Genomic DNA, 26,198 nt, shown 5'->3' on the forward strand with positions numbered 1-26,198 from the left:
CCCACACCAAACCCCAATAAAGACTAACGTGCGCCCTGCTGATGTGCCTGTGCGTGCTTGTGGGCAGGTGACTGCAGTGCGCAGCCCGAAGCGTATCCACAGCGCCACCAGGGCGCCTTCCGCCCCTACGGGCACCTTGAAAGACAGGCCTGGCCACCCCTCCCCGCGGACGCAGCTGGCAAAGCTGTGCGGGGCAGTTCAGCTCCGTCGCACAGGGTCCCTGTGAGTCAGAATCCACGTGGGGGCCATCGGGTTGGGGTTCATGTCTGGTTGGGCGCCTGCCTGCTGGACCTCTCCTCCCTCAAACTGGGTACGGGCGACAAACACACCTCCCTCTCACACACACACCCTACACATCGCACACACCCTCGCCCGCCCTCACACCTCCCCCATCCCAGCTCCGTCTCCATCATCATCCCGTCCCGGGCTACCGGCGCAAAGCAACGCGCACCAGCCCGGCGCAGGCACGGGCTTTATTCCGCGCTCTAGGGCGCATGCCCCGCTCGGTCCCGCCCCTTTCCGGGGCGGGGCCTCCGGCGCGGGGGCCGCCCCGCCTCTTCCGAGGAGGTTGAGCCCTTCTTGGAGGCCCAGGTGGGCCTCTGGCCGGAGTCCCGTGTCCACGGCTGGTGGCCCCCGGGGCGAGACTCCCGGCGCCCGGGCGGCGCTCCCCGCAACTCCCTGTCTGCCCGCGGCCTCTCCTCCCTCCGCGGCCTCTCTCTCCGCGGCCTCTTCTCTTTCCTCCGCTTCTCTTTAGGGCCTCGGTGCACCTGGGCGTCCTCAGGCGCCTCCTCAGTGGCCTCCCCGGCCGGCTCGCCGGCCTCCTCTTCCTCGTCCTCCTCTTCCGCTGCCGCCCCACTCCCCGGAGCCTCTGGCCTGGCCTCGACCTCCAGCTGGGGCGCGGGTGGCCCGGCGGGTGGCGGAGCCCAGGCCACTGGCTTCAGCTGCAAGGCGGACAGTGGGCCGTGGGTCAGCGCCGCCTCCCCACCCAGGAGCGCGTGCCACCTCCCGGGTCACCTGTCGGAGGCGCTTACCTGGGGCGGCTCCGATGCCTTCGGGTCCGGGGCGGCGCCTGGTGGGACCCAGGGCTCAGGGGCAGGAGCAGGGAGGGCCACCTTGCCTGTCACGGCGTCTGGGGGGGCGGAAGGAGGGGTGGAACACAACCTGGGTGAGGACAGGTGCCCCATCCACCCCTGTCCTGGCCCTTAGCGAGCCCGCCTCTGGCCAGGGAAGGCGCTGCTCTGGGAAGGGGCTCTGGTGGGCTCGATGCTGCGGACGGGTCCTTCCTCCGCCCGCCGTCCCCGCTGCAAATGGACCCCCCTTGGGGGCAGAGCCGCTGGAATGGGGGCACGAGGGCCTCTGGGAAGCCCCTCGCCCCTGTGCCTAGGAGGGTGCAAGACTGGAGGAACACACGGCCCGGCCCGCGACCCCAAGGGGGGGGATGCTTGTGATCAAGGGGACCCCCCCGCAGGTCTGACCCTAGGACGGTCTCACACACCCCAAAGCAGACCCAGTGGGGGGCGCAAGCTCCGCCCCTTAGGGGAGCTGCACACGGGGCACAGCTGGACGGGGAGTGCACGGGGCACACGGGGCACAGCTGGACGGGGAGCGCACGGGGCACACGGGGCACAGCTGTACTGGGAGCGCACGCTGCACACGGGGCTCACCGCGGCACAGCTGGAAGGCCGAGCCCAGCAGCGCCAGCAGCGAGGCGAGCACCAGGCACTTGTTGAGCGTCATGTCGCCCCAGGGCAGCTCCTCGCCCGCGGCGGGCGGCGGCGGCGGCGGCGGCGGCTGCGCGGGCGGCACGGCCTGCGCCTTCTTCCTCGCGGGCGCGCTGCGGGGCGCTGCGGGCGATTGCGCTGCTACGGAGGCGGCTGGCGGCCCGGGACCCCTGCCGCCCCCACCTCTACCCCTGCGGGGCTGCGCGCGTTGACCTGCTAACCTCAAGGTCCCTTAAAGAGTTACCCTCTCAGAAACCTCCCTCTGCCCTCTGTCCCACCCCAAGGCCAGCAGCAGGCCCGCCCCTCTCACCCTGCCTTCCGCAAACCCACTTGCTCCGACTTTCAGCTTCTCCTTGCTGCCACTTTGCACCGCTTTGACCTCGGGCTCCTTTTCCATCTTCTTGGGCTTCGCTTCTGCACCCCGCTCTGCTGCTGCCGAGTCCTGCGGGCGGGCCGACGTCCTCCAGCCATTCTCTACGGCACCCAAGCCCTGGGGTGGGGACACCCACCCTCCTTGGCCAACTTCATCCTTGACTTGGGGCGGGTTCAAGATACTTACCCGAGGCCGGCTACTGAGGTCTGCTGCCCAGGGCGTCGCTGTCGGTGGGAACAGGGGCAGAGGTGAAGTCAAACTGGTGGGGACCCCTGAGCTAATCCCATCCTCACTGCCCTGCCTGCCGCTCTGCCCAGGTAAGAAAGCAAAGACGCCCAGACACAGGCTGCCCTGCGCTCAGGCGCACAGAGCCTGGGGTTTGTTCTCGGGGCTCCTTCCAGGAAGGCCGGGAGTCGTCTGCCTGACTCAGTCCTGGGCAACATAACCCCAGCGAGTACCTCCAGCCGTGTCCTCCCTGGCCTGGCCGGAGTAGGGGTCAGCCCGTGCAGAGAGGTTCTCCCCAACCTGGCAGCTGCCCAGGCCACCATCCAGGTCCTCCGCGCTCTTGGTTGTCATGGCAAAATCCCGAGATGCAGCATCAGGCTAGGGGAGGAGGGAAGGGAGAGACGTGTGCTGTGGCCTGCCTGACCCTGGAGGGAGCTTTATGTGCACACAGCCACCCCTTCCTGGCCCCTCTCCCGCCCCCAGCTTCTGTGCTGGCTTTGGCCCCCTCCCCCATCTCGAAGCCCTTTCCTCTGGTTCAGCCCCTGGAGCTGGGAGCTACAGTGTCTCCAGGGCACCAGGGGCAGCGGAGGGCTGGAGCTCACACCAGGATGTCGAGCCCCAGCAAGCCACCGCTCAGCCTTGGGACCCACTGGCCTCCTCACAGGCCTGTGCTCTCTGAGTCCAGGGACTATTTTTATCTGGTGTCTCAGGCCAGCGGACAGGCCACTGGACGGCCTAGTCCCTCCCTCCCAGATCTCAGCACCCACAGAGGCTTCCTTGGGACCACCCTGCCCCTCCCATCCTGGCTCCCAACCCCCACCGCACCCCTTGAGTCTCCTTGAGATGCAGCCTCAGCACAGGGACCAGCCTCACCTGGGTCCTAAGGGACTGGGGAGCCTGGGTCCCCTCCCCCCCACCCCCGCCCCCCTGTGGCCTCTGATCCCATTTGGCAGACAAGGAACTTGAAGTTGGACATGAGGGTTTGAAGTGAGGTCCACCTCTTCTGCTCCCCACAGGCCCAGCTTTTGGGGGGTCCCTCTTGCCTCCAGCTACCACCATGAGTGGCTGCCCGTGCCTACCTAGGCACAGAAACCCTGTCTCCCTGGAACCCCAAGACCGGGGAGGAGAAGGGGCCCCATGGGGAAGGAAGGCCAGAGATGTGCCCCCCAGGTTGGGGGCAGCCACAGAATTAGGAACATGTGGACCTTGGGGACCCCTCCCCGTCTCCAGAGACCACCCCCGACCTTATCTCAGCCCTACTCACCCGGAGCTGCACTGTGCTGGTGGTGGACAGGCTAGAGCTTAGGGAGGTGGCCCCTTGACAGACAGGGACAGGTGGCCGGAGGGGGCAGGGTGGACCAATCAGCACCAGCCACCGAGGACTGGGAAGGAGGGGCTGACAGGGCGACTGTGTGTGGAGGGCCCATCACCAGCTGCGTGCCCTGAGGTGATATACCACACCCCTCAGCCTCTGCAGAGATGGGGACCAACACAAGCGGTCACTTTACCTAGGCCCTGGGGTCTGCTCAGTAGATTCCAGGGACACTCCCTGTACCCTGATCTCTGTAGCAGCACAGACTCCCTGCCCCCAGTCTGCTAGCCTGTGTTAGTCTGGGGTGACTAGAGAAACAAACTTGTAGACACTCATGTGTATAAGAAAGAACTTTATAAGTAAGAGCGATTGAGCTTGCAGTTCATAGCCCGTGCCTAAGAACAACTGAGCATTGAGAAAACAGCCCAGCCCAGATCAAGTCCATCAGTCCGATATTAGCCAGATGTCTGATACCAGTCTGTAAATTCTTCTTCAGACTCAGGCAACACATGCAGGAAGATCACAGGCCAGTGGGCGAAAAGTCTTGTGGATCCAGTGGCGGTGGAAGCATCCCAGCGCTGGCGTGGGTCTCCACTCGGCTCCTCCAGCTGCACGTGTCTTGTCGACAGGGAGCTATTCATCGCCTTCATGCCTCCAAATGCGGTCATCAAGCTGCAAACTGATTGACAGGCTAGAGTCCACCCCTTCACCCATGAGAGCTTCAAGTTGGCACCAGATTATGTACCTACCACATAGCCCCACGCCCACGGCCACTGAGGCAGAGCCCAATGGCATCGGGGAGGACTCCCTGGTGGAGGTGGCGATGCTCCAGTCACTCAGTGAGGCACACAGGGAGTGAGATCCAGCATCTACTGCACTATCAGGGCCAGGCAAACCCGGAGGCCTCCCTTTACCCATCTGGACACAAGGGTCACTTTCTCCAAGGGTGGCGGTGAGGTTGGCATGTTTTTGTTTTGTTTGTTTCAAATAGGCACTTGTGGGGACAGGCAACTGTGTGGCGCGTAACAAGCTATGTAGTGCGTTGCGAGAATGGGAATTCCGGAGCGCGCCATCGTGCTCATGAGGAACCTGTGCACGGGCCCAGAGGCAGTTGTGCGAAAGAAGAAGGGCACACTGCCCGGTCTAGAGTCGGGAAAGGGGTGTGCCAGGGTTGTATCCCCGCATCGCGCCTATTTCTCCTGCATGCTGAGCAGATCACCAGAGGCAGACTGTGGCATCGGGTTGGAGGAAGACTTATCAACAGCCTGCTGCATGCAGGCGACACGGCCCTGCTTGCTGAAAGGAGGAGGACTCGAAGCCCTGGCTGACGGAGACCGAGGACTGCAGCCTTCAGTAGGGATCTGTAAGAAAGACCCAAATCCTCACAGCTGGGCCAATTAGAAGCACCATGATGCACGGAGAGAAGGTCGAAGTTGTCAAGGATTCCGTCCTGCTCGGCTCCACAATCGGTGCTCATGGAAGCAGCCATCGAGAGGAAAAGACACACTGCAGGGTGCCAGGGTGCCCTTTCATGAGCCTGGGCGATCTCTCCTCCCTGGACTCTGTAACAAGCAGGGTCGGTCCTCTATCAAACTAGAAAGGATGGAGGCGAGGTTGGGTGCGCTTGCGCTGACGGATACAAGCTGGCACACGGTGCGGAACTGGAATCGGAAAGTCGAGAGAATGTGGCCGCTAGCTGGAGATGCAGAGCAGCCCGGAGATCTGGAGTGGGCCAGGGGTTCTGGAGCAGAGCTCTGGTCTTCTCTTGGCTGTGGGCACCGAGCTGAGTCCATTTCTGAGGACATCCTCAGCCCATGCCTGCCCCGCCTCCCCTTCCAGCCCCAGACATCAGAATTACAGCCCAGAGGGTTCTGGAAGAGGGGAAGGAAGGAGGAGCTGGTAGCACGGATGACTCTGTAAACCCCACTGAAGGGGAGTGAACACCAGAATTGTATGTGAAAGGATCTAGTGGATGGTGTAAGATACTGCAAAAATAATAAACGAATGAATCAGGGTCCCTCAGGGGGAGGGTGGGGGGCAGGAGTGAATATCAAGTTCAAGAAAAAAGAACATGTTTTGAAACCGATTGTGGTAGCAAATACTGCTTGACGCGGTTGAATGTTAAGAGTATTGAAAAGCAAGGTCGTGGCTTTGAGCACTAAGATGGGCCTGACCCAAGCCACGGTCTTCTCCATGTCCTCCTAGACACGTGAACGTTGGACACTGCATAGCAAGACCAAAGAAGAAGTGATGCGTTTGAATCATCACGTCGACGAAGAATGTTGACGGCATCACGGACTTGCAGACAAACAAACACATCTCTTGGAAGAAGTGCAGTCAGAGGGCTCCTGAGAGGCAAGGATGGAGAGACTGTCTCACGGACTTTGGGCGTGTTGTCAGGAGAGACCGGTCCCTGGAGAAGGACATCGTGCTTGGTGAAGGGCAGGGGCGGCGAAGGAGAGGAAGGCCCTGGAGAAGATGAAGCGACAGTGGCTGCATCAGCGGACTGGACTCCAACCTAAGAAATGTGAGCACGGTACCGACCCAGGTGGTGTTGAGTTCCTTTGTACATGGGGCTGGAGAGTCACAACTGAGTCAACAGCACCCTACAATAACAACGGGTGCTGTGAAGTTGTCTCCACTTCAGGGTATTAAGCATGAAGGGATGTAGTCTGGTTTGTCCATCAGGTCACAGTCTGATCATGCCTCCTTGTGGGCGTGGACTTCTCATGAGGATTCTGGGAACTTCCTCTCTTTCTCCCTGGAGGCGGCCCACACACGCTCTCTCTGCCTTGGTCATCTTGCTGATAAGCCACACAGATGGCAGCCAGAGCCCTGGAGATGTGTCCACCGCCATTGGATCCACAAGACTTTTCACCCACCAGCCTGTGATCTTCCTGCATTCGGCATCATTGCATGCGTTGGGTGAGTCAGAAGAGGAATCTGTGGACTAGTATCGGACGTATGGGCTTGATCTGGGCTGGGATGTTTTCTCAGGATACCATTTGTGGTAGTTTCATAATTCTGGTGTCAGTTTGGGACTTGAGAGGATTAAGAGTGAAGGGGTGGAGTCTGGCCTGTCAATCAGGTCATAGCCAATGAGGCCGCTGAGGATTCTGGGAACTCCTGTCTTCCTCCTAGGAGGCGGGAGACATACTCTCTCTCTACACTCACTCCCTGAGAGACTCTTGACTGACAAGACGCATGGAGCTACACTAGTGCCCTGAGCTGGAGCAGTCACGTGGAGACCTCTGCCAGCACTGAGATGCTTACAACACCACTGGATCCACAAGACTTCCCACCCACTGGCCAGTGAGCTTCCTGCATTCGGTGTCATTGCATGTGTTTCGTGAGTCTGAAGAGGGCTTTCTAGACTGGTGTTGGACCTCTGCGCTGATATCAGACGGATGGACTTGATCTGGATTGGGCTGGGATGTCTTCTCAGTACTCCATTGCTCCTGGATAGAAAGCGCTTTCTTAGACACATCTCTGTAGCTTTGGATTTGTTTCTCTAGTCAACCCGGCCCAACACACCAACTGCTGGCACCCGCACCTGTGTCAGATCTGGGCCCCACGGGATTCCCAATGGCCTTTCTTCTGAGGCACCTCGGGGGATGGACTCGAACCTCTAATCTTCTGTGAGCAACCGGATGAGTCGGCCCATGATGACTAACCTCTCAGCCCCCACTGCTTGCCTGTGTGCAGTGGTTTTTTTTATCACCATCCCACCCAGGCGCCCACCAAACATGTGTCCCACCCAGCCGGAACAATATCTACCTCTGTCAGGATTATGCTCAATTTGATGGTGCTGTAGGTTAAGCACCAGGCACTAACCCCAAGGTCGGCGGTTCAAGCCCAACTGCTGCTCCTCCAGAGAAAGATGAGGCTGTCTGCCCCTGTGAAGATGTACAGCCTCAGAAAGGTTAAGGAGGCAGTTCTACCCTGGCCGATCAGGTCTCTGCGAGTCAGGATGGACACACTAGCAGTGGGGTCTGGTGGTTGTTTGTTTACAATTTTTTTCATTCGATACAATGTATTGCCTCAGAGACAGGTCTAAGGCCTGTAGCCAGACACCTCTTAGATCCTGTTCAAAAACATCGATGTCATGCAGGCATTTGGGGATATCCTTGCTTTTTTAAAAATCATTTTATTAGGGGTTCATACAACTCTTATCACAATCTATACATACATTAATTGTGTAAAACACATCTGTACATTCTTTGCCTTCATCATTTTCAAAGCATTTGCTCTCCACTTAAGCCCCTGGCATCAGCTCCTCATTTTCCCCTCCCTCCCAGCTCCCCCTCTCTCATGAGCCCTTGATAATTTATAGATTATTATTTTGTCATATCTTGCCCTGTCCAATGTCTCCCTTCACCCACTTTTCTGTTGTCTGTCCCCCAGGGAGGAGGTCACATGTAGATCCTTGTAATTGGTTCCCCCTTTCCAACCCTCCCTCCCTTTACGTTCTCAGTATCCCCACTCACACCACTGGTCCTGAAGGGATCATCCGCCCTGAATTCCCTGTGTTTCTGGTTCCTATTTGTACCAGTGTCCATCCTCTGGTCTAGCCAGACTTGCAAGGTAGAATTCGGATCATGATAGTGGGGGCAGGGGGGCGGGGAGGGACAGAAGCATTTAGGAACTAGAGGAAAGTTGTATTTTTCATCGCTGCTACATCACACCTGACTGGCTCGTCTCCTCCCTGAGACCCCTCTGTGAGGGGGTCTCCAATGGCTGACAAATGGGCTTTGGGTCTCCACTCCACACTCTCCCACCCCCATTCACTATGGTAAGATTTTTTGTTCTGATAATGCCTTATACTTGATCCCTTTGGAACCTCATGATCACACAGGCTGATGTGCTTCTTCCATGTGGGCTTTGTTGCTTCTGAGCTAGATGGCCGCTTGTTTACCTTCAAGCCTTTAAGACCCCAGACACTATCTCTTTGGATAGCCAGTCACCATCAGCTTTCTTCACATTTGCTTATGCACCGCTTTATCTTCAGCAGTTGTGTCGGGAAGGTGCGCATCATAGAATGCCAATTTAATAGAAGAAAGTATTCTTGCATTGAGGGAGTACTTGAGTGGAAGCCCAATGTCCCTCTGCTACCTTAGTACTAAACCTATAAATATAGGCACATAGATCTATATCCCCATCCTCATGCATAAATATATTTGCATATGTACATGTCTTTATCTAGACCTCTATAAATTTCCTTTGCCTCCCAGTGCTTTCCTCTATTTCCCTTGACTTTCGCCTGTCCCACTATCATGCTCAGTTCCCACCAGGGTTTCAGCAGTTCCTCTTGGTTACATTACCCTTGATCATTCCCTACCAGACCTCCCACACCCTCCTTATCACTAGTTTGGATCCCTTGTTGTTCCCTTGTCCCTGGGTTTGCTAACACCACTTCCTTACCCCCACCTACCCCTCTCCCATGTCCGCCCCCCAGAATGGTCGGTCCCGTTGTTTTCTCCTCCAGATTGTTCATCCAGTCTATCTTATTTAGACAGACCTGCGGAGATAATAACATGCAAAAAAACAAGACAGAGCAAAACCAAGCAATAGTATACAACAAAACAACAACAAACCAATGACAAAAAAAAAACACAACAAGAAAGAAAAGTTTGTAGTTAGTTCAAGGATCGTTTATTGGCCTTTAGGAGTGCTTTCCAGTCCAGTCTCTTGGGGCACCATGCCCTGGCCCCAAAGTCCACCTTCAGCATTCCCTGGGAACCTCGCCGCTCCATTCCCTTGCTGTTCTGTTGCACCCCCTTAGTGTTTTGCCTCGGTGTGGCAGGATCAGATCGGCCGCAATTCCCACGCTGTGTCTCTCGTGTTGTCCCCTGTAGGGCTATGGGTCAGTGAGAGGTATCATGTCTCATAGTGGGGCCGGCCATGTGGTCCTCTCTGTGGACTGGCTGCTCTAATCCGGAACATTGTCCTCACGGCCTGGTGGGCCAGGATGTGCTCCACTCTCTCCTCCTCCCCCTTCATCAGCACCCGTGTACTCTGATCAGGTATGTCCCTCTCCTGGAGCTGCAGATTCAATGCTGTCCTTTGAAATAAATTCTTCTGGGGAGAGGGACAGGGGTACAGTTAGTAGTTGGGATTGGGGCCGGCCCCCCAGACCTCTCAACTGGTTCCCTACTCCACGCCGGCATGTTGCATTCACATCTTTGAGCACTGGGTTGAAGTCTGGTCCCTCTTTTTCCTGTGGAAACACAGACAATACCCTCCCCTTGGGTGGGTTAGTGCCCTGTGCCCCCGCTACCCATTTCTTTTTTATTATCTATTTTTGTCCTATCTCCACCTCCTTTTTAGTTGTCTACCATGTGTATCCCTGTATTTGATCTGGTCCCTGCCATGTTACCTGGTCCCCACCCCAGGGATATCTGTATATAGTAGCTTTTCCCTAGGCCCCTTTTGCATTTTTTTTTAAAGCTTACCTCAGCGGGCTCATGTTGTACTTGTCCTTTTGTGCCTGACTTACTTTGCTTAGCATGATTTTCTCCAGTTCTTCCCATGCAGCGATGTGCTTCATACATTAATCACTGCTTTTTAGTGATGCGTAGTACTCCATTGTATGTATATACCACAGTTTTTTAATCCAATCGTCAGTTGATGGAATTTGGGTTGCTTCCAACTCCTTGCAATTGTGAACTGTGCCACAATGAACATTGGAGCACAGATGTCTGGCCGTGGTCTGTTTCTTTCCTCTTCTGGGTATATGCCCAGTAGGGGGATTGCTGGGTCCTATGTTAACTTGATCTCCATCTGTTTTAGATGTCACCAGATGATTTCCATAGTGGCTGTACCTACTTACAGGTCCACCATCAGTGGATGAGAGTTCCTATCTTCCAACAACCCCTCCAATAATTGTTGCTCTCTGATTTTTTGAATTGGGCTACCTTTGAGGGTGTTAGGTGGTAGCTAATTATTGTTTTAATTTGCATTTCTCTTATGGCTAAAGATCGGGAACATTTTCTCATATGTTTGTTGGCCATTCGGATTTCTGCCCCTGTGAAACTTCTGTTCAAGTCCTTTGCCCACCTCTCAAGTGGGCAATTAATTTTTTTTCTTTTTGGAAACTAGCAGAGTATTGTAGATTTTAGTAATAAGGCCTTTGTCTGATGTGTCATTGCTAAAGATGTTTTCCCAGTCCGTGGACTCTCCTATTACTCTCTTGGTGAATTCGTTCCATGTACACAGGTGTTTTAGCTTCAGTATATCCTACTTGTCACTTTGTACCTCCTCTGGGTTTGTGTCCTTCCCTATGGAAATTCTTTCTTGTGGAGACCATTCTTTCGTCTGATGGCAAACAGCAGCCACACTGCCCGTGATGATTCCGGGCCGCGAGTTGGATACATTTGATTTCTTCTTGAGACACCAGTGTCCTTCTTTGTGTCCGAGAAAGGCTTTGATTGGTCCTGCAGTGTCTCGCGGATCCTGATGCTTCAGCTCATCCGGTGGTTGACTTCCCAGAAGAAGCTGGGACCTTGCAGAAGAGTGGGAAGGCAGGCCGGCTGATGTCAAAGCTTCCGGTACATTGAGCTTAGGGCTGTCAGTGCTGTCGGTGCTCATGGAGGCAGCCCCCAAGAGATCCACAGACAAGTTGCATCGGGTCCGTCTGCTGCACAAGACCTCATTAGAGTATCGAAGAGCAAGGATGCTACTTCGAGGACTGGGGTGCACCTGACCCCAGCCATGGCGTTCTCCGTGGCCTCCTATGCACGTGAGTGTTGGACACTGAGTAAGGAAGACCATGGAAGAATGGGTGCATCTGAGCCGTGGGGTTGAGAAGAAGATGGAAAGTACCACGGACTGCCCAAAGGACAAACCGGCCTGTCCTGGAAGAAGTCCGGCCAGAGCGCTCCTTAGAGGCAGGGATGGCAAGACGTCATCTTATATACTTTGGACATATGGTCAAGAGAGACCAGCCGCTGGAGAAGGACATCGTATTTGGGAAAGTGGGGGGCGGTGAGAAAGAGGAAGGCCTGCCATGAGATGGATGGACACAGTGGCTGCGCCAATGGGCTTGGGCACCACGGTGGTGATGGCGCAGGGCCGGGCGGGGTTTCCTTCTGTGGTGCACGGGGAGCTGGGGGTCGGAGCTGACTCGTGGCACCTGACGACAACAACAAAAACAACAACAACAGTAGTTCTGTCAGGGAGTCACTAGTGGCATAGGAAGCTTGACTACCCGGACGACCCGCCTGGTGGACACCCTATCGCTGCCCACCACGCCCCGGAAACCGTTCTACATTGATGTGATCGAAATCTCTCCGCAGGGTTCCCGTGGGACCCCTCGCGGATAACATGCACCCTGCCCAGTGGGGGTCCACGTCCTCCAGAATGTCGAGGGTCGGGTCGCCAAGCATGGTCTCCATGCTCGGGCAGTGGTTGCTGGTGCTGCGTGCTCTCCAGTTGGTTCCGACTCACAGCGACACCCCACCCCCACCCTGCCACTGCACAACACAAGGGAAACACACCTGGTCCTGCCCGATCCTCACAATGGTTCTATGTCTGAGCCCAGCGAGGCAGCCGCTGTGCCCGCCCATCTCCTCTCTGTCTCTGCCCCACCCCTTCTACCAAGCACCAAACAAGCCCCTTGTCCAGGGCCTGGCGTCTCCTCTAACATGCCCAAAGTCTACGAGACGAAACCTCCCCATGCTCACCTCCAGCACTTGAGACGATGCCTCGCCATCGTTGTCTCTTCGGAGCCTGCGGGCTGTTCTTCTTCCAAGACAGATTCTTTGGTCGCCCGCGCACTTTCTTGCTTCAGATGCCTCAAAGCGGGTGTTATTTATTACTATTATCCCCGTTGGCAGTTTTGACTCGTGTGGCTCGGGGGCTTCAGCAGGAGGTAGTGTCGGTTACAGTCTTCACACTAAGCCAACAGGCTCATTGTTCCTGCTCTGGCAGTCGGTCCTCATGATGGAGACGCACTGTCTCCTAAAGAGGAAGTTGTGGTGGTGCTCTGGGCTAGGTAGGGGTGGGCGGCAGTTCAAACCCCCCCCCTGTCACTCCTGGGGAGAAAGATGAGGTGGTTTCCCTATAGATTGACCCCCCGGGAAGCCCTGAGGAGGGTCTCATGGCTGTGGATTGTTTGGGTCTCCCTTTCCCTCAGCTCTTTTTTATGGCTGTTAGGTGCCACCCAGTTGGTTCCAAGGAGCCGTGTGTGTGTGTGTGTGTGTGTGTGTGCAATGGCTACAAGTTAGACTGTGACCCCCATGGTTGGCAGTTTGAAACCACCAACAGCAGCTCCACTGGCAAAAGACTGGGCTTTCTACTCTCATAAACAGTTAGAGTCTCCAAAGCCCATGGGGTGTGCGTGTGTGTGTGTGTGTGTGTGTGTGTGTGTGTGTGTCTGGGTAGCGGTGAGTGGGTTGGCTCTACTTCCTGCTGTACAGGCTTCACTCTTGTCTTTGCTTCTTTCTGTTCATGATATGTTCACCGTGGTCTTCCTTTCTGATTGTCTCACTCTAGGGCTTTGTGCATTTCATGATACTAGACTTTGTCTTTTTTTCATTTAATCGTTTTATTAGGGGCTCGTACAACTCTTATCATAATCCATCCATCCATCCATCCATGGTGTCAAGCACATTTGCACATTTGTTGCCATCATCGTTCTCAATACATTTGCTTTCTACTTGAGCCCTTGGCATCAGCTCCTCATTTTTCCCCTCCCTCCCCACTCCCCCCTCTCTCATGAACCCTGGATAATTTACAAATTATTATTATTATTTTGTCTTATCTTACACCCTCCGATGTCCCCCTTCACCCACTTTTCTGTGGTCTATCCCCCAGGGAGGAGGTTATAGGTAGATCTTTGTCATTGGTTCCCCATAGACTTTGTCTTTTTCAGTTGCCTTTTGAAATGTTCTGTTCAGGTCTCGGACTGCATCATTGCTTCCCTTTGCCTTAGCTGCTCTGTGCGTCAGAGAAAGCTTGCGAGTCTCGACATCGCTTTCCTTCTTTCTTGTCCTTTCCAATGGCCTTTTGCTTTCCTCGTGGATGACCTTCTTGATGTCCTGTCATAGCTCATCAGGTCATCTGTCCTTAGTGTACAATGCAGAAGATCGGTTCTGGGGATTGTTTGGGCCCAGTCCAGACCCAGGCAGCCTCTTGTACCAGCTTCTCGAGAAGACAAATGACATGGCTGAATTTCAAAGCACCTGAACTTCGAAGCACCTGCCTTCAGCGTTTCACAGAGTTCAGCTCCCCGGACAGGACACAGCCCCTCTCCCTAGCGTCGATTCCTAGCAACAACATGACTTACTAACAAAACATCACCTGGCCCCAAACTTGCAACCGCAGCACAAAGAACCTCCCTTCCCCTTTCTGGCTACTGTGCCTTTAAGCTCATGCCCTCTGTTTGTCCTGCTGCCCAGCACCGGGTGCGATGTCCCTGACCTAACTCCTTGGGTTGCGGAACCCGTGGGGGGGAGGGCTCAAGATGCCCCCGTCCTTCTCCCTGCCCTCCTTTCCCTCCCAGAAGTTCTTTCCCTGCCTCAATAAAATCATTCTCAACTTCACATTCCTGGCTAAATTCTATCTGTTCCATGCCTCCATCTCCAACCTTTCAGAGATATTCGCGAAATTCAAGTGAAATAGACTCAACGCTGGTATTTTGACTCTAGCAGACTTGTTAGCAGTCCACCTAAACTTGCATATGACCTTCGAGCTGAACTTACCTATGAGCAATAGGTGATCTGCTCCAGTCAGCTTGGTTTCAGCTGCCGAGCGTGAGCTCCTCCAGCACCTTTTCCCACAGGTGTGGTCAATGTGCTTTCTGTGCCCTCCTTCTGGAGAAGACGCAGTCTGTGTGGTGGAAAAACATGGTATTTGCTATGAACAAGTCGTTGGCCTTGCAAAATCCTATCCCACGAGCGAGCTCCAGCTCCATTCCCGTCAGGAAGACTGCATTTTCCAACCACTGCTGCTTCCTCTTTGTTTCCAAGTTTCGCATTTCAATCACCAAGAACTGTGGGATGCAAAAGGGTTGTTCCTCAGGTTGTCTTCCCCAAATATATGTCAGACCTAGGGCGCTGCTTGCATCACCTGGCAAATGACTGCACACTTGGAGGTCAACGCAAGCCGCTTAGAGGTTAATCTCCCTGAGGGTTATCAGCCATCTAGAGCAATCAGACCGTATAGTCTGTCCCACCCTAAGTAAGGCCCACTCCCTTCTAATAAGGATAGTGGATTGCTTCCCTGGAGGAAAGCCCAGAGACAAGGTCAAACCCACTCAAGCAGGACCAAGGTTAGGCTGCCATCTTGAATCTAGGGTCTGCCCATCTTGTCACATGTGTACCTCTAACCCCTCCCCTTCCTATTGTGTGTACACCCCTACATCATCCCCCTCCCATTGCTTGTATGGCCTATGATACAGCCCCTTGCTGTTGCATATGTGGTCACCTGTAATCAGGGGTCTTACACGCTCCCTAAGGATATATTAGCCTTGGTTAGAAATAGTCCCTCCCCCCAGATCTCTGCACGGACCTGCCTGCTGCCGAGAACATGGCTGTCCCGGTGGGGAACATGGTACTATAAAATGTGTCTGACTCCTCCTTTATCTTCTCTCCTATCTCTCCTATCTTCTATGACTTTACTATGATGTTTATATATGATCACTGCACAATTAGGCCTACAGCCCCCAGGATTATCAGAGGCTGGTTACTCTGACAAAGAATTATCACTGCATCTTGATTGCATCTTTGGTCCACTTCAGACTAGAGACATTGATAGATTTCTTCTATTTCTAGATCACTAGCTTTAGTGTTTGGTGCATAGTTTGAATACTAGTTGTGTGGATTAGATTTCCTTGAAGGTGGAGAGGTATAATCCTATCGCAAACAGCATTGCACTTCAAGACTGATGTTGAAACGTGCCGCTCTTGATTGTGTCACCCCTGCACTGTCACCCCCACACGGTAGATAAGAAGACTTTCTGATACAAAATGGCCCAAACTACTCCACTTCATTGATCTTTATGTATTCCATTGTCTTTTGACGACTTCCAATTTCCCTGACTCATACTTGGTACATTTCAAGTTCCAATTACTGGATTTTTTTTTTACAGCTGTTTCTTCTCATCAGAAAGTGGAGATCCATCCCAATGGCTCTCCTCCCCCTGGCTTTACTCCCTCCACCACGTCACCAGGGTCAACTCTACTTTGAGAAAGCAGCTCCTCCGCAGTCGCATTTCCAGCGCCTTCTGACTCCAGGGGCCCATCCTGTGGCCTCATCTCCAATGACTCTGCTTCCATTCACGAGGCCTTCACTACCTGGCAATGTTTTCTTTCTTTCTTTTTTTTAAATCGTTTTACTGGGGGCTCATACAACTCTCATCACAGTTCATACATCCATCCATCATGTCAAGCACATTTGGACATTGGTTGCCATCATCATTCTCAAAACCTTTTCTTTCTACTTGAGCCCTTGGTATCAGCTCCTCATTTCCCCCTCCCTCCCTCCCTCACGAACCCTTGATAATTTATAAGTTATTATTTTTAATGTCTTACACTGTCCGATGTCTCCCTTCATCCACTTTGCTGTTGTCCGTCCCCCTGGGAGGGGGTTATCTGTAGATCATTGTGATGGGTTCCCCCTTTCCACCACCACCCCTTTCCCCACCCCCCACCCCCGTATCCCTACTCTCCTGATTGGTCCCAGGGCTCTATCTGTCCTGCATTCCCTGCGTTTCCAGTGCTCATCTTTTCTGGCAATGTTTTCATGCTGGGCATAAGGTTTTCTGGGGCAAAGTGGGGAGTCGAGTCTTCATCATCTGTTCTTCGTCTGGAAGCTCCCCTAAAGCCTGTTCACACTGGGTGGCCCTGCTGGCATTTGGAAAACCACTGACAGAGTTGCCAGCATCACAGCGGTGCGCAAGCCACCACACCACAGTAGGACAAACTGACAGGCACGTGCACCCTGGGAAATCCCCAGGGGCAGTAAGGGGATACAAAATGGCCTACAGGGTCGCTGTGAGCTGGGATGGGCCATCCTAGGTGCATCGCCCATTGCACTGGATCTTTACAGACAGCACCAGGGTGTCTCCCCTCGCCCCCCCCCCCGCCCCTTCAGGCCTCCTGTGTCCTACTTTGACTTTGACCCTCCTACCTTCCCCATATAAGGACCCTTTGGTCACACGGATCCCCTCGGTGACCCAGGAGCATCTCCCGTCTCCAGACACTTCACTGCTTCCATCTGCAGGGTCTCTCTCACCACAGGAGGTGCTCTGTCCCCAGGACTGTACCATCTTTGAAGGCTGTTATTCAGCCACCCATGGGGAGCCCTGGTGGCTCACAAGTTAGGCTGCTGGTAACCGCAAGGCCAGCAGTTTGCACCCCACAGTTGCTTTGAGAGAGACGGCGATGCTTTCCACTCCCACAAAGAGTTACCGTCTTAGAAACCTGCCAGGGCAGTTCTACCCTGTCCTAGAGGGTCGCTCTGAATCAGGATCAACTGGAGGGCAGTGAGATTGGTTTGGGGTTTGATTCAGTCACCCACACTCCTACCTATCCCCACCCCACCCCCCACAGCACTCTCTGCATGCCAGAAACCCAACTCCCCCCCCCCCCATCGCCATCCTGGTTTCAGTAGGAAACTCCTCCCTTGCTACTTGCAGCCAACCAGCTGTCACCTCCTCCCAGGAAGTCCCCCTGACACCCTCCTTCTGTCCTTCCCTGTAGCCTGGGGTCCTCAGCTCCCTACAGATCCCTTGGCACCTCTTCCCAACAGGACCTCCCACTGCATCTGGTTTCTCTCATCCCCAAGTCCCAAGGGGCCCTGCACATGTGACCATTAAGTGCTCTGTGGCTAGCTGGTGTCTTAGGGTACAAAAGAAACTTCATTTCAAAAAGAATTTATTAAGTCTTAAAAGAGACCAAGAAACAGATGTGCGCTCCTGATGAGCAAGGCCATTAACATGAGGTCAACATGGTGCTAGAGCAGCGGTTCTCAATCTGTGGGTCACGACCTCTTTGGGGGTCGAACGACCCTTTCACAGTGGTCACCTAAGACCATTGGCAAACGCACAAATTTTTCACAATATATGATTATGTCTTGTGATTAATCACTATGCTTTAATGATGTTTAATGATGTTCAATTTGCAACACTGAAAATACATCCTGCATATCATGTATTTTCTTTTCTTTTTTTACATTTTATTAGGGACTCATACAACTCTTACCACAATCCATACATATACATACATCAATTGTATAAATCACATCCATACATTCCCTGCCCCAATCATTCTCAAGGCATTTGCTCTCCACTTAAGCCCTTTGCATCAGGTCCTCTTTTTTTTTTCCCCTCCCTCCCCGCTCCCCCCTCCCTAATGCGCCCTTGGTAATTTGTACATCATTATTTTGTCATATCTTGCCCTATCCGGAGTCTCCCTCTCCCGCCTTCTCTGCCATCCCTCTCCCAGTGAGGAGGTCACATGTGGATCCTTGTAATCAGTTCCCCCTTTCCAACCCACTCGCCCTCCACTCTCCCAGCATCGCCCCTCGCACCCCTGGTCCTGAAGGTATCGTTCACCCTGGATTCCCTGTACCTCCAGCTCCCATATGCACCAGTGTACAACCTCTGCCCTATCCAGCCCTGCAAGGTAGAATTTGGATCATGGTAGTTGGGGGGAGGAAGCATCCAGGATCTGGGGGAAAGCTGTGTTCTTCATCGGTACTACCTCGCACCCTCATTGACCCATCTCCTCTCCTGAACCCCTCTGTGAGGGGATCTCCATTGGCCGACACTTGGGCATATCATGTATTTACATGACGATTTATCACAGTAGCAAAATGACAATGATGAAGTAGCAACAAAAAGAGTTTCATGGTTGGGGGTCCCCACCACATGAGGACCTGTATGAAATGGTCGCCGCATCATCAGGAAGGTTGAGAACCGCTGCGTTAGAAGATTCACAATCTCTCGTAAAATAGGGCATGGGAGGGCGAAGAGCATCACTGCTGGCTGAAGGATACATTACAATTACAGGTGGGGAGGGCAGGACCACTGGGGACGTGCATTGTTAGACAAAGGACTCACCAGACTGGTCCAGGGCCTTCCAGCCAAAGCAGCCACGGCGAGACTGGCAGGCCTGACTCATGACCATGTGACACCTGTACTGTCCCTAATACAGTGATGTCCTTAAGCGAGAGGCTACCCTGCCCTGGGTGGGCCAGTGGGGGGGGGGAGGCAATCCACTCTCCAGGGCATTCTGCCCGTGGTCAAGCTGATCTACATCCTGGGCTCGCAGTGGGCAGGAATCCATTGGAGGACAATCTATTGGGGGGCCCGCCCGTGGATTTTAGACTGCTGCTGCGGCTGGGTGCCCCGCAGTGCAGCTCTCACACACTGGAAGGGGCCAAGCAAGGCTCCGGGAAGCATGGCCGCCCTACTGTCACATGGGGTCAACACACGGGGTCACACGGGTCAACGGCAATAGCAACACTCAGCAGGCCTGCTGGGCGGCTGGCTGGGCTCTCCGCAGGCCGTGGTGGCTTCTCTCACTTTTGGCCACGCCCCACTCTCACTTCCGGCCACGCGTCCGGCCTTTCGACCCGGGAGGGAAACCAGACTCACTGCCCCTCGGGCCGATGCCCAAAAGGAGGAGAAAGTGGGATTGTCAGGAAATCCTGAGCGTTTGTGCCCTTAGCCGACTTCTTTCCCGGAGTCTGGGCGTCCCCACGGGAGTGGGGGTGGGGGTCAGGTGGGAGGGGTTGAGGATCCGGTGGGATTGCCCCCAACAGACATTTGGCTGTGCTTGGAGAGGTGGGGGGGGGACACAGTCTGGAGTCCAGTGGTTGGAGGCCAGGGATGCTGCTGGACACCCCCCTCCCACCACACATACACACACACACACACACACAGGGCCCAGCACGGGGCCACCGCAAAGAAAGGCCTGGCTTGGTGGCAGCAGTGCCCAGAGGGGAGAGATCTGCACTAACTGAGGAAATATTGATTGGATCACCTCTAATCCCAGAATAAAATCCTGATGGGTGAGATGGTATAAGTCAGGGGACCCTCTGAACCAAAAAAGGGGGAACTATTAGGGGGTAAATTCAGACTCATAGCCATCCGACAGGACAGCGGGACAGCTCTCTGGTTTCCCAGGCTACCTCTTCACCGGAGCGGATAACCTTTGTCCCGTGGAGCTGTGAGTGGGCTTGAACGGCCGACTTTTGGGTTAGCCGCCCTGGAGGTAGCCCACTGCACCACAGGGTGCTTCGGAAGGGAGCCTCCAGCCCCTGCCACCTCCCCCCTTTCTCTCCACCCAGCGAGTGGATTTCAATGTGAGCTTGGTCCTGGGACAGGAGGAGGTCACAGGATTATGCGAAGTGGAATCTCTTGAGGGTCAGCAGGGTGCAGGGGCTGACACCTGACACCTTTTGTGCCCCCAGGGGACACTGGACCCTGGTTGAAGACACTGCTGGGTGTCATGACTTGGGGACAAGAGGGGTGCTATTGGCATCCAGTGGGTGGAGACCAGGGACTCTGTCAGAAGCCACGCAGGCCCAGGACAGGCCTCCACCACGGAGAAATACCTAGTCCCCATTTCCATGTGGAAATGAATGACTGCCCCAACTCCTGAACACGGAAGTCTCTGTGATCTAGAGCCCACAGCACACAGCATTTCTGGCCAGAGAACTTCTCAGTGCTTGTTTTGGCCTGCCTGCGGGGTGGGGTGGGGGAGGCTGTGTGGTGGTTTGTCCCCCCAGGGCAGGGAGCACCACAGGTGAACATTCTCCTCAGCCCGGGCCCTGGCACCCATTGCCCTTCCATCAGGAAGAAGGGTGGTCCAGAGAGTCAGCTGTCCCCTCTCTTGAGGAGACTGCTCCCCAATGTCCTCCTGTCCACGGCTGTTGTCATGACCACCCCTTTCCAACTTCCATTTAAAAAAAGTTCACGTACATTAATTTCATTGATTTTTTTTTTTTAACCACGTGTTGCATTCTGTGGTTGAGAACAGACTTTGCAGAACACACAACGATCCCACCGTTCCTCCGCAGCCTATCCGGGCCATCCATGAGGAGGAGGTTCTTCACCAAGTTGCACACCATTCCCACCCTCCTCCCCTGAGTGGTTTTCCCCACAAAACTCTCACTTCCCCCAGCTTCTGTCTGGCTGCTTAAACTGTGGTTGTCTCTCTGATCCTCCGGAGATAATGTTCTCAGAACAAGGCGGATAGTCTTCACCAAGGAAGCCCTTGTTTGTTTGGCTTGTAAGAAGACCTCAGTGGTCTAAGGTTGGGGATGCCTTCAGGGCGGTGTTGTTGGTGTTGGTATTAGGTGCCATCCAGCCGGTTCCGATCCACAGTGACGCTCTGAACAACAGAACGAAACACTGCCCAGTCTGGCGCCACCCTCACAGTTGTTCCCGTGTCTAAGCTGGTTGGTGCCGTCACTGTGTCCATCCGCCTCGCCGAGGGCCTTCCTCTTTTGCACCCCGTCCGTCTACTTACCAAGTATGATGTCCTTCTCCAGGGACCGAGGGTTCCTGACAACGCGTCCAAAGTATGTTAAGGTGAACTCTTGCCATCCCTGTCTCTAACGAGCACTCGGGCCTTACTTCTTCCAAGACAGATCCATTTGCCCCCTTGGCAGCCTTTTTTCAGGATCCCTCTCCAGCACCAGGAATCAAATGCATGGATTCGTCATAGTTCTTCCTATGCTGCGGCATCCCACTTGTACACATGCAAACCAGGACACTGAAACCACGGTGGCTCCTATCAGGCCAGGCGCATCTTCGTCATCAGTAACATCCTTGCTTTTCAATGCTCTAGAGAGGCCTCCTGGAGCCCACTCACCCCGGGCTGTGCATCCTTAGATGCTGCTTCCATGTGGATTGATTTCAGAGTCAAGGAAGATGAAATCCTTGACAATTTTGGCCTTTTCCCCATTGATCGTGATGTCACCTGTTGGTCCAGACCGTTGTGTGTGTGTGTGTATGTGTGTTTTCTCTGTGTCCACAATGAATTCAGAGGAAAGCTCGTTTTGGCCAGCAGCCGCACAAGGCCTGGTAAGTGAGGCCAAGCTGGGACTGCTCATTCCTCCGTGGGTTCCTGTGGGCAGAAATAGAAGTGAGAGTCAGAAATTGTAACCAGGGAAACTGAAACCGAAACCAGGATGCGACCGCTTTCGAGTTCCTAGTTGCTGTTCAGCTGTTTTTGTTGTAAACAGGAGCTGGTTTATAAGGTTTGCTTTCGGCAATCACATAGCTCGGTTCAACTCCTTCACCGCAATCTCAAGGAACCACCCCACCCCACCCCCACGCCCCCCTGCTGTTTCCGGTTTCCATTTTTCCTAACCCTGGGAACTTAGGTAAACGCTGCCATATTTGGAGCCCCGATTTGCTCCGGCAAAAACAAACACACACACACAAAACCTTAAAACGGCGACACACCCAGCCAGTGTGGGCTGTGACCTTGGCGTGGTCTGAGACCTGCGTGCACCGTTGTGCTGAATTTTCACGGAATTGAACCCCGAGGGGGGATGGTTCGGGGTCCTTTATTTAGCTGAGCTGCACGGTGGGATCATCGCCCCCCGCCCCCGCCCGTTTCAGCCCGATACACGAAGCGTGTCTCTGAATTTCTCTGAGAGGAATAATCGTCTGTTACACTTCAGATCCAATCCCCAACCGTTTCTACGAAACCGGAGTAACATCGCTAACCCTGAACGCTGTCAACGGTTGTGCGTTTGGAAAGAGAGCGCCCGAATCGAGCAAACAATGACCGCTGATTATTACGGGGGGATTACAGAAACCAGGTTTGTTCCGCGGGGGGCGGGGGCGCCGGACCCCTCGCTATTCGGGGATCCTTTCGCCTCCGAGCCGCCTCCAGCAACGGGTTCTGGCTGCGTAAAGGGCACGGGGGGGGGGGGGCTGTGACAGCGGCAAGCAGGCTGTCACCGAGTCACCGAAAAACGGGTCTCAGCGCGACGCCCCCGCTTCCCAGGCCTGGCTGTGGGGGCAGGGCAGGCGCGCGCGCGGCGCGTCCTCGGCGGCGCGGAGGCCCCGCCCTCTGTCGGCCCTGTAGCGTGACGGGACTCGAGGCAGGACTCCCAGCGGCTCGACCAATCCAGGACGCGATCCCGCCCCCGGCGCCCAGCTCTCCGCCAATCAGACGCCGCAGGGCCGGGCGCGCGCGCGCCTTTCCTGGAGGCCCTGCGGCCCCACCCCCCGTCTGCGGGCGCGCTCCCGGTGGCGTGGGGGCGTGGCCAGAGCGCGGCGTCTATAAAAGCGGGCGGTGGCGGGGGCGCCATTTTGCGAACGGCGAGCAGCGGCGGCGGCGCGGAGAGGCGCAGCGGAGGTTTTCCTGGTTTCGGACCCCAGCGGCCGGATGGTGAAATCCTCCCTGCAGCGGATCCTCAACAGCCACTGCTTCGCCAGAGAGAAGGAAGGGGATAAACCCAGCGCCACCGTCCACCCCAGCCGCACCATGCCGCTCCTTAGCCTGCACAGCCGCGGCGGCCGCAGCAGCGAGAGGTGAGCGCCCCGCCCCCGCCCGAAGCTTCCAGAAGCGGGGGCCGCCGGGGAGCGCCACCGAAGTTCCAGGGGCGCGAGGTCCTCCCTTTGTCCAGGCCACAATCGACCGCGGGGGCGGCTTCTCGGTCGGGGTGGGGGCAGGGCGAGCGCCCACCCCCCCCCCGCGGGGCCGGCGGGTGTATGAGGGGGTCGGGAGCCCCCCCAACCCGGGCGGCGGACCCGGTGGGGCCGGTTCCTCTCCGCTCCCTGCGGCGACGGAGCCTGTTTTGGGGAATTGGGCGTGGAGCCCCCCAAGGGGGGGCGCCCCTGGAACCAGATCCTAGGGTGACCGCTGGGTGACTCCCGAGCCGAGCGGCACGCTCGGGAGTGCCTCTGGTCCGGCGCCCCGGATTTGGGGCGAGGGCGTCCCCCCGAGAATCCGTGCTTAACGGCTGCGCACACTTGGAAGGCCGCGGGGACAGGGAGGTTCGGCGGGCGGCGGACCCCGCAGGCGCCCCGGCAGCCAGCCACGTCGGCGCCCGGGAGCGGCGGCCCCGAGGGGGGCCGGGGCGCACAAAATGGAGGCGCTCCGGGGCTGTTGACACCGCGCAGCAAATGGCTGCTGGGCCCCGCTGATTGTGAAAGCCGCCCCGGGGCGCCGGGCCATCTGCCGATGACGCAGCGCGGGGGAGGGGACGCCTGGCACCCACGGACGGCACGGTGGGGTGGGGGGTGGGGGCGGAGGCAGGCCTTGGGGTGCTGTGGGTGACAGACCACAAAGGCGGCGGTCGCCCCGGTCCTGCGAGAGTGCTCGGAATTGGGGTTTGTGCCCCGGAGAGCAGCCGAAAATAGGGAAGTGCTGGGGGCTGGGAGGAAAATAGGAAGTGCTGTGCGCGAAGGGAGGGGCAGGCGGAGAAGCCCTGCCCTTTTAAGTGACAGTTGGCGAGGTGTGAAATGACGGGGCCGGGTGGGACGTCTTGGGGCAGCTGAAAGCAATTCCTGCCTGGAGGCTGTGGCCAGTGCCCTGGAGCTGCTGCTCCCCGGGGACGTGACTGCCGAGGCCCGGGTAAGGGCAGCCCCGGGTTCTCCTCAAGGGGCTGCAGCCTGCTGCCCTGCGATGGCCACTGACGGCCGGCTCCGCTCCAGTTCCAGGCTCCCCCTCAATTGCTGTAGTAACCTGGGTCCAGGGCCTCGGTGGTGTTCCTGATGCCCCTCACCCACCCCTGAAGATCCCAGGTGGGCGAGGGGATAGTCAGAGGGATCACAATCTTTCAGCCAAGTTATTTTACTCGGTGAGTACACGGACCCCCCCCCTACGGGCTCCCCGCCCCCTTTCCCAAGATGCAGCCGGGCCCGAGCCTGGTGGGGTCCCTCACCGCGGCCCGATGCCCTGCCGCCCGCCTGTAGGATAATCGGCTGACAGTAACAGAGGAACTAGCGTCTAATGACAAGACCAGGATTCTTAACGTCCAGTCCAGGCTCACGGAGTCCAAACATGTCACCTGGAGGGCTGTGTTGAGCGGCGGCAGCCTCTACATCGAGATGCCAGGTGGTGCCCTGCCCGAGGGGAGCAAAGACAGGTGAGGGCCCTGGAGGGCTGGCGCAGGGTGGTCCCCAGGGCAGGGCTGGGGCAGGGCTGACCTACCTCCCGTGCCATGCTGCTTCCTGCAGCCTCGCCGTGCTGCTCGAGTTTGCCGAGGAGCAGCTCCGCGTGGATCACGTCTTCATTTGCTTCCACAAGAACAGAGATGACAGAGGTAGGGCCCGGCCTGCGGTGTAAGGGGCGGGTTGGGGCCTCACACACTGCCCGGCCACCCGGAGGGTGGGCAAGGCTGATGGTTGTCTCTCCCCACAGCCGCCTTGCTCCGTACCTTCAGCTTTCTGGGCTTTGAGATTGTGAGACCAGGGCATCCCCTTGTCCCCAAGAGACCCGACGCCTGCTTCATGGTCTACACGCTGGAGAGGGACTCCTCCGAGGAGGAGTAGCCATGCCGCCACCAGCCCCACCATTTGCTGAGGCAGGCCTGTCCAATGGCCTTGCCCGGCGGCTGAGTCCCTGTGGGTGGGCTGGGGTGCCCCAGCTGCCCCCTCTTCCCAGGTGTGTCCGCATGTTGTAATTGTGCAAATAAACGCTCACTCCAAATCAGCAGTGTATTCCTGGAAGTTTAATATTGTGTTTGTGATACTGAAGTATTTGCTTTAATTCTAAATAAAAGTTTCTATTTTACTTGTTGGTTACTGGTGTGAGCTGATTGTGGCTGTCCAGGAGGGGGCGCCTTGGTGTTAGCAACCCACTCAAGCCACAGGCGGTCCTTCCTGTGCTGCCCTCCGCTGCCAGGGCTGTCGCACACGGAAGCCAGCACAGGCCAGGGCACCCCTGGGTGACCTCCATTGTTCATGGGGCCTAAAATTCAGGTGACCTGAACAGCAGTGCATCCTGTAGGCCCTCTGGGAGGAGGGCCGCAACATCTTTCCCTGGTTGGTGATTTACTCATCAGAAGACAAGTAGGGATGTGTTTTGTTGAGAAGATACTACAGCACCCCCGAACCAGCAACGTAGGATATGGGCCCATTCTCCAGTGGTGCGGCCCGCCTCACCTGTTAGCACATGCTTCCCACAGAGGACACGCACTGCCCAAGTGTCCCGTTTGCTCCCAGACAGATCTTTACTCATTAAAGGACAAGTCTTAGAGGAGAACCTAAGTGGCTCTACTTCAGGCATAAGATTGCCTGGCAGAGGGTTTGGGATGGACGCAGTAGCAGAGTTGGGGGTTTTCATTCTAAAAAGTTGGTGTGGGTTCACAAGTCATACCTGCCACAGGACTTGCTCACACGCCAGAAAAGCTGGCAAGATGGATGAAAACCACCTGTGGTGATGAAGACAAGTGTGCAGACAAAACCATAGGACTGGCAGCATCATTGATGTGATTGGACTGTAAAGCAATTGCCCTGATTGGAGCTCGTTACCCCCGACCCTGCCTTCTGCCTTCATGCTGTCGTCCCACTGCACAGTCGCTCTGCAGGATGGTAGAGCTGCTCCTCACAGACCGTCTGCCTCATCTTCCCACTGAGTGCTCTAACTGCTACTGGA

At 55.8% G+C, this 26,198-nt stretch overlaps 2 protein-coding genes across 2 annotated transcripts; one reads left to right on the forward strand and one right to left on the reverse strand.

Annotated features, from left to right (window-relative positions):
- Positions 1 to 485: 485 nt before the first annotated feature.
- JSRP1 (junctional sarcoplasmic reticulum protein 1) lies at positions 486 to 22,905 on the reverse strand. Its single transcript, XM_075535347.1, has 8 exons — positions 22,561 to 22,905; positions 22,402 to 22,497; positions 2,553 to 2,697; positions 2,281 to 2,318; positions 2,052 to 2,163; positions 1,665 to 1,844; positions 1,032 to 1,129; positions 486 to 935 (listed from the first exon to the last, which is right to left on the reverse strand). The coding sequence occupies exons 1-8, from the start codon at positions 22,903 to 22,905 to the stop codon at positions 486 to 488; spliced, it is 1,464 nt and encodes a 487-aa protein (XP_075391462.1).
- Positions 22,899 to 25,334, forward strand: OAZ1 (ornithine decarboxylase antizyme 1). The gene is given in 6 exon segments (XM_075544737.1): positions 22,899 to 23,128; positions 24,254 to 24,311; positions 24,313 to 24,399; positions 24,515 to 24,687; positions 24,779 to 24,864; positions 24,963 to 25,334. Coding segments are annotated over 6 exon segments (681 nt in total). The 5' UTR covers positions 22,899 to 22,982; the 3' UTR covers positions 25,094 to 25,334.
- The last annotated feature ends 864 nt before the right edge of the window (positions 25,335 to 26,198 follow it).

Source organism: Tenrec ecaudatus, chromosome 1 (assembly GCF_050624435.1).
Source record: "Tenrec ecaudatus isolate mTenEca1 chromosome 1, mTenEca1.hap1, whole genome shotgun sequence".
NCBI lineage: Eukaryota > Metazoa > Chordata > Mammalia > Afrosoricida > Tenrecidae > Tenrec > Tenrec ecaudatus.